Source organism: Temnothorax americanus, unplaced genomic scaffold (genome assembly GCF_048541705.1).
Source record: "Temnothorax americanus isolate GAGA-0224 unplaced genomic scaffold, ASM4854170v1 Scaffold35, whole genome shotgun sequence".
NCBI classification, from domain to species: domain Eukaryota; kingdom Metazoa; phylum Arthropoda; class Insecta; order Hymenoptera; family Formicidae; genus Temnothorax; species Temnothorax americanus.
Window position 1 is genome coordinate 323,990 of NW_027509496.1, and position 13,583 is coordinate 337,572.

Here is a 13,583-nt window from a genome sequence, read left to right on the forward strand (position 1 = left end):
TATTTGAGGTGCAAGAGATGCAGTAAATTGCCAAGTCTAGTACCCGCGTCAATATATATACTATGTATACTAATTCACATTCTCAATTGTGCTACTGTTATTATTTGTCATCAGACAATTATAAACATACACATAATAATTAGATACATATTATACATATATACGCACATGTGTGCATAAGAATATATGTAATTTATAAAAAACGGGTGCTTATCAGCCTTGATACGTTACTGCCTTCTGCTACGGACGGCCAGAAAGCATTTTCAGGTTCATGCCGTATTGCTCAAGAATCCAAGACGCGGCAACGCCTATAGAATATGAGAGCTTTCCAGCAAGCGACACAACTCGACACAAGTATCGTTTTATCTTTGTTGCTCATTACCAAAAAAAGAAAGATAGAACAATGCTCGTGTCGACCTGTGTCGCTTGCTGGAAAGCTCCCTATGTCTCTCTACCGTGCGTCCGTGTGAGCAATTCAGTGGTGTGTGTACGTGTACAAACATACACCATTTCATAGAACCTGAAATTAGTTGGTAACACTGAAACCGGAGTTTCGCGTTGTCACCACGCGAGGTCTCCAATATCAGTTCGGCCTTTGCTTTTAGTTGACAGAGGAGACATTACCGACGTCGAGGAAGTTCGGCCTTATAGCTTTAGCATCTCCTTGGGGATGCTAGTAGACGGATTCGAACCTGACATACCAACTAAACTTAACATGCGATCATTATCCGCAGCACAATTTTGCGTATCTGAATGTTGTAACATCTTCATACTAAATAATTTTTTAAAGGCACGACTAAATTGTATCGGTGTCGGATTTACACAATTACCGCCTTGTTGTCTAACACAGCCAAAGAAATTTTCTAAACAATCTTGATTGATTCTTCGTGTCCGAATATGTGAAAAATTATGACATTTTAATTTTTCCCAAAGTTGCATCATGCTGTTGATAGTTATTTGCCAACATTCGAAGCATTGAACTTTTACACGAGATCCTTTGTCATTAATTACCTTAATAGTTTTTAAAAAACATAACATTTCTTCTAAAAATTCAATTTGTTTTTCGCTTCCTGTAAATACTTGCGCATATTCCTTTGGACTATTTAAAGTAAAAGAATTTAAAATATCGAATAATTTATCAAAATGGTCGATAAAATCTATTGTTCCAACTGCTGCGCTTGGAAGAAGGCCCAAGGACAAGTAAGTGCACATACCTGCACACATACGATTACTGAGAACTTGAACAGCGTATGGTACTCTCATTTTATCAAAATTACTTGGCTCGATATGCTTTTGAGTTAACTTTGGGGTCAATTTTATCCACTGTTTACTGTCTCTGTTATAAAATTCAATAATATAATCCCATGAAGCAACTTTGTTATTTCCAAATTGTATATTATGTTTCAACAAATTATCACGAGTTCTTTTCATTAAATGCGGAGTATCGAATATATATAGTACCTCATGTCCGTCAACTAAAAAGATTGAATTTTGTACAGAAATACCTAATTCTCGGGATAGTTGTGTAAAGTTAGATCCCATGTCCGAAATTAAAGCATGCACAGTAGCACCGCAATGTTGTAATTTACGTATAACATCAAATAGAATAGGTTTTAATACATTAAATTTACATGCATTCTCGACAAAACAAAAGCAAAGGGGAAGTTTCCAATTACCTTCAATGCTACGTGCCATAATAACTAAAACACTTTTTGCAGGTAACGGTTCTTTCTGATCATTACCGGTATCTTGAAAACCAATTATTTCATCTTGTGAAACATTGTAAAATAAATGAGCTTGTAGACTCATTTCATCTATGCACAAAATGCAATGACGTTCTAATAGTGGCAATGAATTTAACTTTACAGCTAACACATCAAAAATTTTATCATTTATACCGGGTTTAATTTGCCACGTTTGTGTAAACTTATGTAGACTGCGTATGGCAGGTAATGCTAATTCTTTTTGAAGTTCTTTATAACATCGCGGACTTAGAAAGTATATACCTAAAGCAAATTGTTTAAATTCGGAACTATATACCGTCTTCCACGTTTGCTTTTAATTTGTGCATCAATTTGGGCAGATAACAATCGTGCGAAAGTTGGAGAAAAAAACTTACAGCCTAATTGACGTAGAATCTCATGGTCCTTAAGCTTCTCTTTTTCTGCTTTCTTCTTCCTTACAGTTAAAATCTTCACTTTCTTCTGAAGCCGTCTGTTTCTTTCGTCCAGTGTTTTTACTCTTCCTTGTAATCGTACAATGCGTTGTTGCAATTTTTTCTTTCGCGGACTTTTTTCTCTTCTTATTGTGCTGCTGGACGTGCTCCTATACATAACATATACATATATTATAGCAAAAAACAGATAGTAAACTTGTAGAAAAAAAGTTGAAGTATTAATTACAATTTTAGAAATGTCAATAACAAAAAAATATAAAAATAAAATAAATCAAATATTTATTATAAACTCTTAAAAAACTTATTTGAATATTAAAATTAAATACATATAGTATTGATAACCTTATTTATTTAAAATTATTTTATATATGTGTGTGTGTGTGTGTGTGTGTGTGTGTGTGTGTGTGTGTGTGTGTGTGTGTGTGTGTGTGTGTGTGGGTGTGGGTGTGGGTGTGGGTGTGGGTGTGGGTGTGGGTGTGGGTGTGGGTGTGGGTGTGGGTGTGGGTGTGGGTGTGGGTGTGGGTGTGGGTGTGGGTGTGGGTGTGGGTGTGGGTGTGGGTGTGGGTGTGGGTGTGGGTGTGGGTGTGGGTGTTGGTGTGTGTGTGGGTGTGGGTGTGTGGTTGTGGTTGTGGGTGTGGGTGGGGTGTGGGTGTGGGTGTGGGTGTGGGTGTGGTGTGTGGGTGTGGGGTGTGGGTTTCGGTGTGGGTGGTGGTGTGTGTGTGGGTTTGCGTGTGGGTGTGGGTGTGGGTGTGGGTGTGGGTGTGGGTGTGGGTGTGGGTGTGGGTGTGGGTGTGGGTGTGGGTGTGGGTGTGGGTGTGGGTGTGGGTGTGGGTGTGGGTGTGGGTGTGGGTTGTGGGGTGGTGTGGTGTGGGTGTGGGTGTGGGTGTGGGTGTGGGTGTGGGTGTGGGTGTGGGTGTGGGTGTGGGTGTGTGGGTGTGGGTGTGGGTGTGGGTGTGGGTGTGGGTGTGGGTGTGGGTGTGTGTGTGTGTGTGTGTGTGTGTGTGTGTGTGTGTGTGTGTGTGTGTGTGTGCGCGCGCGCGCGTGTGTGTGTGTGTGTGTGTGTGTGCATGTGTTCTTTATATGTATATGCAGACATGTTAAAATAAGACAAATGTTTTTATAAATACACGTACTCTCACGTAATATTATTTATGTCTTGTTATATTAAATGCAGATTGCAATTTTTAAAAGAAAAGAAACATAAAATGGACTGTAATAAGTTGTAAGTTTAAATCAAAATCTACAGACTGATTATAAAAAACTGTATAAAAGAAATAATAATTATAAAAACACATATGTATGAATATAATGTAAATACAAATACGTACGGCTTAGCAATAATATGGACATCTTTATCACATTTTGGCATCTGCTCTGTTATAGGCGGGAATGATTTCGACTGTAAGTCACTGAAACATACCATTTTAGTGTAATATTACTTTTTATTGCTAAATAAAAAATGTCTAAAAAAAGTTAATTGTAAGAACAAATAACTATCTATAATAGAAAGATAAATACATTTTCAAATATTTAAGTACCTATATTTGTTTCCTCTTGTTGTAAAATATAAAGATTTTCTTCTTCAGGTAGCTCTTCATCCATCTTTTTATTTACTGATGTTGTAATACATGCATTGCTATAAATTATATGCAATATCATTAATTATAATATGTATTATATTATCAAAAATATTGTTTGATATTGTTTAAAATATACAATATACTATTAAATATAAAAAACCACATTATTTAGAATAGAAAAGATTATACATTATAAGATGTGTATGCGGGCTTACTTTCTTCCAAAAAATATTGTTGGTACAGCATCTAGTTGAAGATGAGCTCTACTCTTACTTATCTTGTACCACTTTTCTTCAAAATGTAAGTGGCACAATCAATAATTGCGATGGCCATATTCTGCACCCATTGCTTCCAAATCTAATCTTTCACAAGCACGTATCCATTGCAACCATCTGTAAATATTATTCAAATTTGTAAATGTAAAGAAATATTGTAATAATATATACATATGCATGCACATAATAATATACATACGTTTAGAAATATCAAAATATCAAAATAATATTTTATAATATGTAAATTTATACTTGTTTTAAAAAATAATAATTAATAAATAAAATAAAATCATTATACCTTTCATGTTCCTTTGAAAACTGAAAAAAATGTCGTTTTTCCACAATATTTTTGTTGCATTCCCGAACAACACACCACGCGCTTGATTAGTGGGCCATTTTTTTCTTCCAGATTTTCCCTCTCAAGATTTCTTCACAAATACCTACAACAAAGCTAAGACCAAAGTGCTTTTCCTTTATAAGAGAATCGAGAATCTGTACAATTTTTGTACAGATTAATTATTCTCCGTAAGGAAAATAATTTGTTCTCGGTTTTCTTGCACCGTTTACTAAACACCTGTACACTATTCACTGAGGACTAATCACTTCACCACTTTATTACTTTATTATTTCTCGCATCAGATCACATCAGATGTCCGTTGCCGCCACTTTCTACTGAACGACCATTTAAAGGTCCTGCCCTGCATGGAGCATCTCAACGGTGCTGACAGAGAGCAAAAATACAGAGAGGAAGTGAGCAGAAGTGAGACAGAATATCAGTGCTCTGATTGGTTACATACCTCGCACGTGCACGTGCAGTTCATTTTCATCCACGCTGGAATCGGGAGAGTTGCGCTAATACTGTGGCTGAAGTCACGTACGCGGTAAAATAGCGGAAAAGCCGGCCAGCGCCATTTTGGTGGGAGCACGTGGTAGACGACGCTAAGCTCAAAAAAGGATATGATGCTAAGATAGCGAAAACGGAAAGTGTAAATTTTAAGAGCGTTTTACCTCGAAGGGAGAAGGAAACAGGAACGGACAGGTTCGTTTTATGACGTGGTGCAATTATTTTAACGTTAGAGAAAAAAGGATGAATAAATAGACGGAGGGGATTGAGAGAGAGAGAGAGAGAGAGAGAGAGAGAGAGAGAGAGAGAGAGAGAGAGAGAGAGAGAGAGAGAGAGAGAGAGAGAGAGAGAGAGAGAAGATACAAACAATGTTTATTAAATAAAATAATACAATAATACGGGAGAATAAGAATTTTTTTAATTATTCTTAAAAGTACACGCCTGAACATGGCAGCATTCAACGTGAGGTTTTACGCATGCGCTTTTATTATGAAGAAAAATTTTACGAAATAATTTTACAATCAAGCGATCATTGCGTTCGCAATTGCCGCTAAACAGATTAAGAAACTGGCAAAGATTATAACCGCTACACATAAAATATAAAAATACACAGCAGTATTGTCCGCAAGTTTGAGAGAGCGTTCCTTGTAGTGTCGTGGTGTTCCATCGATGCGTAGTGGAATTCCGACGAAGGCGTAAGAGGAATCTGGAGTCCAAAGGTGGTAGTCCGTAGCTATCGAAATACATTCCTGCTCCTTGTTCGTTGATGTAAAAAGCGACCCAATGTTGACCGGGTCGATCGTGATCGTCCGTGTTAGCGACGATGGCTGTCGACCTCGTCCACACCCTCGGCAGTCTGTCGGCAGGATATACGCCCGCATATCTGACACTAAGATGATGCAACGCATGTAAGATTTCTAGCGAGTTCATTTTTTACACAGCGAGGCGGTGATCGCACGAGAGGAATTATTTGTATAATTTCGGGGTTTACCTCTTTTGGAGTTGTTGCACTAGTGTTCTTGGATGGAGACAAATGTATCGGTTCGTTATTGAAAATGTATTCTTTTCTTACGCCCTGTTCGAGATTCCGTTACCGTTGCGCCGCCCGATCAGATGGCATGGCAGCATCGATCGGATATCGACCCCGCATCACCGCGGTAGCTCGCGCCCGCACGGGCGCGCTCATCGCCAACGTCTTCCTCGCGATCGAGGCAATTGTGCAAATGGCCGCGCAGTGATCAGACGCACGATGTGTGCTCTGTGCCTCTTGATTGTGACTATACACATTGAAGTGCCCACCGCAGTGATTACAGCTGCTGAGATACTGCATTAACATGTAAAGCGACCGTACATCCAGCTCTACTCAGGATACATCAACACGACGACTCAGGCTCACATGTGCGCGAGTGCCGACCGCCACGTGTCCCAAAGCTCACGGGCTACTCATCACGAGGAGAGCAATTAATATAACTGCCTCGCCCACTCACGAACGATACACAAAGACTTCTTATACAAAGACTTCTTATGCTTAGTGACATCCGAAAGACTGCCCACCACTCTCAGGTCAGACTGTATATATCTCTTCTCATATTAAAGACGGCTCAGACTGTGGTCTGAGTTACACAAGAAATAAAGTGAATAATTAGTGAACACCTTCCACGCGCGTCCTTCTCATCCCGCTCCCATCGTCGGGATTAATCAGCAATTTCGCGAACATTTGGTCCTTCGAGCCGAATGCGTGGAACTTACAGTGTAGCTCGGACACATATCAAGTGAACAGGGCATGCCTTTCACGACATTACCACGTGGTCATTATCGCGCGCTTCCGCGAGTGAAGTACAGACATTCTCACGCGCGCTCGCAAGTGTTACGAAAACATGCTCACGCGCTCCCGCGAGTGAAAGCAGACTTGTTCACGTGCTCAATACATGACATTGTAGATTCTCGATTTGCGTAGTGTTGTCCTAACGCGTCTCTCGAACGTTCTCGCCTCATGCAGTGTTTCTCATACGTGTCTCAACTTTTCTCAGGTTTCTCATCGTGCGCAGCTCAGGAACGGCTCAACATGACGGAACCCGCAAAGGCGGGTACGGGCGGTACGGACACCATGACGCCACAGCTTGAAATACCACCGGCTCGCACATCGGAACGCCGAGCTTCACCCGTGCACTTGTCCACGGAGCTCCTCCTAACTGAACCGACTGGCGACGGTGCGGAATATTGGCGACACGCTGCCAACTTGTGAAGAGGACATGCCGTTAGAGGAGGTCATCCAAATCTCAATGCATCTCGAAGAGGCGAACAAGGCGTTTCTCAAGGAGCATGCATATCTTGAAGCTTCATAGCCGTCGGCGCTCATTCAACAGCAAAGCGCACGTTGACAGCTCAGCATGTGGCAGCTCAACCGGCCCGCACGGCAGCATCTAATCTGCCCGTGCGATTGCTGCAACGGCACTCACTTCATTGTGATATGCACGTAATTTAGGGATTTTTCAACCGACGATCGACAAAAATTAGTCATACCACGGAGGCTTTGGGTCAAATGCCTCGGCCGTCACAACGCCCGCTTATGCCAGAGCTCACGGGGGTGCAAGAAGTGCACCCACCGACATCATACGATGCTGCATGAGGCACATCAGACCGACTCATCATCGAAGCCTATCACCAGCTCAGCTGCGTCAGCTCAATAGGAAGACGGTGCAATCGTCGCTCACTCATCATTGACCGCTCATTACACTCAACATTACTAGCTACGGCCCTGGCTCAGATCAGTTCATCTGTTCATACTCAATGCGTATGGCCTCTCATTGATTCAGGTTCAGAACTTGCCTTTGTTTCAGAATCTCTCGTTCGCCAGCTCAACATCACCCGTCATCATTACGTCATTCTCATCACTGGAATTGGTGGCGGAAAGGCGACGTAAACTCGAGGAACGAGGAAGTTGCATTGCTTAAGCTCCCCCCACTTCACTCAAGATCAGACGTCATTATTCAAGTTCACATTCTGCAGACGTGAACAAACATCTTGCCATCTTTCAACGCTGCACCACAGGAATGGCCGCATCTCACCAAGTTAACCTTGGCTGATCCAGATTTTCTGACACCACGGCCAGTGGATATTATCATTGGAGCTGACTTATATGGGCAGATCATCAAGCCCACCATCATCAAACAAGATACATTGATGCCAATTGCGCAGCTCTCAATTTTTGGATGGCTCGTTCTCGGACCTGTCGACACATCATCATCGGCATCTGCTACAGTGCATCATGCATCGGTTCAGGAGAGGGAAGATGCTCTCGACGAGTTACTGCCGAGATTTTGGACACAAGAAGAAGTGCCTGCGAGCAACAATCTTGATCTTACTCCTAACGAACAAAATGTGAAGAACATTTTAAGAGTACTGTCTCACGGAATTCAACAGGTCGATACACAGTTCGACTTCCACTAAAATCATCACCTGATACACTCGGCGACTCGTATCTCACCGCGAATCGATGGTTGAAAAGCTTACAAAGAAGATTCTCACGAGATGACAACTATCGACGTCTGTATCACCAATTCATGACAGAATATCGAGATCTCAATCACATGAAGAAGGCTTCACCCGCTTCCAGTCAGCACACGCACTATTATTTGCCACATCACGGAATGCTTAAACCAGACAGCGCAACCACGAACGTAAGTGTGGTATCCAATTGCTCAAGCGCATCTACATCTGGCCGCTCTCTTAATGATATCATGCACACGGGAGCCAAGTTGCATTTAGACGTCACCGATGTTTTGCTCTGGATCCGACAATTTCGGCATTTAGTTGCCACTGACATCACCAAGGAGTATAGGCAGATCAACGTGCATGAAGATGACTAAGATTTACAACGGACTCGCTGGATAGATGAACAACTCAATAAAGTGCCATATCACCTAACAACGATCGATATGTTAATGACAATTCTGGAGGCGACAACACCTTTCAGCAAGTAGTAGAATTCAACACTGCTCAACGGACTTGTGCATGGCGGGCGGCGTCCCATTAGCAAGGTGGCACGCGACTTATCAAGACGTACTCACTGCGGTTCAAGCAGAAAAGGACCAGGACTCACAAACGACATTGACGATTGCGTAACCAAAGGACTCGGATTACGATGGCTTCCTCAAGAAGATTCATTCACATTCTCAACAAGGATCTCGTTGCACACCGATCATCTCACCAAACGCCTCGCTTGGTCTGAAGTGGCTCAGAAACTCGATCCACTGGGCTTTGTATCACCAGTGGTGATCAAGGCGAAGATGCTCTTGCAGGAGCTTTGACTACATGAAGCTCCAATGGGATGAACCACTGCCATCCCAGCTCTCATCACGGTGGCTCATTATCAGAAAAGAACTCACAAGCTGGCCAGCTCTCAATATCTCGGTGGTACAACCAAGGTAGCACCTCTCAAACCACATAGGGCCTTTCGTCAGTGGAATTTCACGGCTTTTCTGATGTTTCTCAACTGGCAATGGCTGCAGTCGTATTTATCACCGTCCACGGCTCTAATGGCGCCACGATTTCATTGGTGTGCTCTAAAACCAAGGTAGCACCGCTCAAGCAGCTCACCATCCCGAGACTTGAACTCACCGCAGCACGGCTGCTCTCAAGACTCATGCAATACGTTCAAGCTACCTTGAAGTTGAACGTCACAGCAACTCACCTGTGGACGGACTCTGTTGTGACACTCACGTGGATCAAATCTCATGCATCGCGCTGGAAGGATTTCGTGAGAAATCGAGTGTCTCAAATTCAAGAGCTCACTGCGAACGCACATTGGAAATACGTACCTGGTACGTCCAACCCAGCCGACTGCGCATCACGAGGATTAAATATTGCTCAACTCCAAAGCCACTCATTATGGTGGACGGGACCACCGTGGATACTCACCCCTGAAGCATGGCCATCACAACCCGCGCTTTCGGACGAGTTGAGTGCACTCGAGGCTCGTCCAGGCACTGCGCTACATGCGGCCGCCTCTCAACCGGGCTATCACTGGGACCTGATATACAGATTCATATCGCTTCTGGGAAGCTGCCGACGCACGCCACTGGACTTACACTCAGCTTTGGAGGAGGCCAGATCGTTCTGGATTAAGGCTACTCAAGCGGCATACTTTACGCACGAGATCAAGATGCTCACGGCCAACTCGAGACTACCAACTGCTCACGCATTCAGTCGATTGACTGCGTATATAGACACTCAAGGGATCATCCGAGTTGGCGGCCGCCTCAACCAATCAGCACTAGCTCAAGACAACAAGCATCAGGCGATTTTGCCTCGCTAATCGCGGCTCTCAACCTTGATCATTTCACACGCCCATCTGCATACCCTGCATGGAGGAACACAGCTGACATTGGCTCATGTCAGGTAAAAACACTGGATCATCGGCGGACGGGCTCCGGTGAAGTCTCATATTTTGCGGTGTGTCGTGTGTGCTCGGCAGGGGGGGATCCGTGCTCATCAACTGATGGGCCAACTACCTCTCTCTCGGGTTACGCCGTCACGTCCGTTCACTCCCACAGGAGTTGACTATGCCGGACCGCTCACCATCAAAACCTTGAAAAGGACGAGGTGCGAAGACATCCAAGGGATGGATCTGTGTGTTCGTCTGCTTCTCCACCTCCGCAATTCACCTCGAAGTAGTCAGTGACTACTCATCAGAAGGATTCATCGCAGCCTTCCGAAGATTTTCAGCGAGAAGGGGAATTGCTCAGACCATATACTCGGACTGCGGGACAACGTTCATTGGAGCAGACGCCGAGCTCAAGAAAATGTTCATCCAGAGTTCCCAAGAACATCAACGAATCGCTCAAATTCCACAACGTGATTGCACCAGATGGGAGTTCAACCCACCAGGCGCTCCACACATGGGGGGCAAGTGGGAGGCGGTAGTGAAATCCGTCAAGTTTCATTTGAGACGGACTATCGGGGAAACTCTACTCACGACGGAAGAACTCACAACGTTGCTTACGCAAATCGAGGCCATTCTCAACTCACGGCCTTTAGAACCGCTGAGTGACGACCCTGAAGACGTCTCTGCGCTCACACCAGGTTATATGCTCATTGGAGGTCCACTCACTACCATACCCTAGCCATCTCAGATTGACCTAGCAACCTCACGACTATCTCGATGGCAGCTCATCCAGCAGCGTGTTCAACATTTTTGGGCACAATGGTCGGCTTATTACCTGCAACGCCAGCAGGCGATATCCAAGTGGCATCATTCCAACACCAATGTCAAGGTGGGGTCCATCGTGCTGCTCACCGACGAACGCTCTCCACCGTGCAAATGGCCACTCGCCAGAGTAACAGCGTTGCACCCCGGCAAGGATGGACTCACCAGGGTGGTTACCCTGAAGACCGCCACCACGACACTCACTCGGCCTAGTGCCAAGCTTGCCATATTGCCCAGTTCAACCGCATGAAGGATCAAGAGTAAGGAATCATCAACAAGGTTGCTGATGGCGGGCGGAATGTTCGAGATTCCGTTACTGTTGCGCCGCCCGATCAGATGGCAGCATCGATCGGATATCGACCCCGCATCACCGCGGTAGCTCGCGCCCGCACGGGCGCGCTCATCGCCAACGTCTTCCTCGCGATCGAGGCAATTGTGCAAATGGCCGCGCAGTGATCAGACGCACGATGTGTGCTCTGTGCCTTTTGATTGTGACTATACACATTGAAGTGCCCACCGCAGTGATTACAGCTGCTGAGATACTGCATTAACATGTAAAGCGACCGCACATCCAGCTCTACTCAGGATACATCAACACGACGACTCAGGCTCACATGTGCGCGAGTGCCGACCGCCACGTGTCCCAAAGCTCACGGGCTACTCATCACGAGGAGGGCAATTAATATAACTGCCTCGCCCACTCACGAACGATACACAAAGACTTCTTATACAAAGACTTCTTATGCTTAGTGAAATCCGAAAGACTGCCCACCACTCTCAGGTCAGACTGTATATACCCTGGTAACCAATCCTTTGCAATTCTGCTGTAAAACTGCACGAAAGTCGTGCACTAACTTTCGGGCAGATCATGCGTTTTCTATTTCCAACTTTGACTATTTTTTTGTTGGCAGAAACTTGTTCTCGTCGTAGTGCAACAAAATTGTGGAAGATATGTGTATGCATTTACATATAGCAAAATAGTGCAAGAAATGTGGCAGATGCTTGCGCAAATCGCAATGCAACATAATCGCGCTAGATTTGTAGCAGCGCCTACTGCTACCCATAGAACACAAAATATTTTTAAAATATTTCTTAGAAAGATTAAAATAATTTACAAAAATATTTTTTATATTTATAACACCGCAGTGGTGTTGGGTAAGCCTTGCGTTGTATTGCTGGCGAAGATTGTCGCGAATGTCATGATTTTGCTTCGCGCTTCGCCGGAGGCCTGCTTATATTAGATCCCAACTGAAATTTACTTGCGAGTTAGTTTTACCATTATGCGCCGCCTAGCGGCATTGTTGCAAACTAGCACATACAGCAGAATTCAACAAGAATTACGGCAGATGCTTGCGTAAAAAGTAGAGCAGCAGAAATACAAATGATTTTGGCAAAAATAAACAAAACAAGGCAAATGAGAGCTTGTTCGCGACGATGGACGGGCGACAGTAATAAAATATTACAAATTCAACAATATTTGAATAAAATATATATAATAAAGTAAACGTTTTGGTCCTTGGTTTGGACCCTCCTCAGTACATATAGCTGGTCGAGTGAAATGCAGTGGTCACAAGTAGTCAAAAATGCAGTTATTCCGCTCTCCGATTATGAGAGTGTGGATCTCGTATCCTCAACGTGACTGTTACCTTAATTCCATAAAAAGAAATAAATTAAACAAATATATATAGTCATACCTTAAAAAGTGATCACAAGAGTTACCTGACAGTCAAATTGATAAGATATACGACACCATCTCTCCGCGTAATACAATAAGTATTACGCGGCATTTTTGACTACTTGTGACCACTGCATTTCACTCGACTAGCTATATGTACTGAGGAGGGTCCAAATCAAGGACCGAAACGTTTACTTTATTATATATATTTTATTCAATTTTTGTAATATTTTATTACTGTCGCCCGTCCTTCGTCGCGAACGAGCTCTCATTTGCCTTGTTTTGTTTATTTATCGTTATTGAGAGCGTTATCTTTGTTATTTTGGCAGAATATACCGTACATCTGATTTATCAATCAAACATTTTTCGAAATTCGTAACGCCAAAATGAACCGTATAGCCTACATCTCACAGCACAAAGCTATAACAGTTTCACAATTTCCACTTAACTTACAGTAATTATTTCTATAAATATTTATAACATAAATTAAAAACTACTTTAATAATATTGATGATAATTATTTACACTTTATTTTAAAATATTTATTATAATCTTTTATTTTCCGGACATTATAATAATATTTACAAAATATTCAACGTATATATTTTCAAAATATTTAAATCTTTTTTTTAAATATTTTATAAATATTTTGTGCTGTCTGGGAGTTTAGCGCGCTCGGCTGTTCTTTTTCTGACGGGCAGATGCTTGCACGCTTTTTTCGCATTTCTGTCACTCGGATCTATACGGCAAAAACAACAATTTAAGCGACATTATACACTTGTGAAATTTTGCTGCAAATATGTTTCAAGAGTCTAACACACTCGA

At 43.1% G+C, this 13,583-nt stretch overlaps 2 protein-coding genes across 2 annotated transcripts; both read left to right on the forward strand.

Annotated features, from left to right (window-relative positions):
* The first annotated feature begins 9,376 nt into the window (after positions 1-9,376).
* On the forward strand, positions 9,377-10,192 carry LOC143901597 (uncharacterized). Its single transcript, XM_077414022.1, has one exon. It carries the CDS (start codon positions 9,377-9,379, stop codon positions 10,190-10,192), a length of 816 nt encoding a protein of 271 aa, XP_077270148.1.
* A 487-nt stretch (positions 10,193-10,679) lies between these two features.
* LOC143901598 (uncharacterized) lies at positions 10,680-11,333 on the forward strand. Its single transcript, XM_077414023.1, has 2 exons — positions 10,680-10,940; positions 11,046-11,333. The coding sequence occupies exons 1-2, from the start codon at positions 10,680-10,682 to the stop codon at positions 11,331-11,333; spliced, it is 549 nt and encodes a 182-aa protein (XP_077270149.1).
* The last annotated feature ends 2,250 nt before the right edge of the window (positions 11,334-13,583 follow it).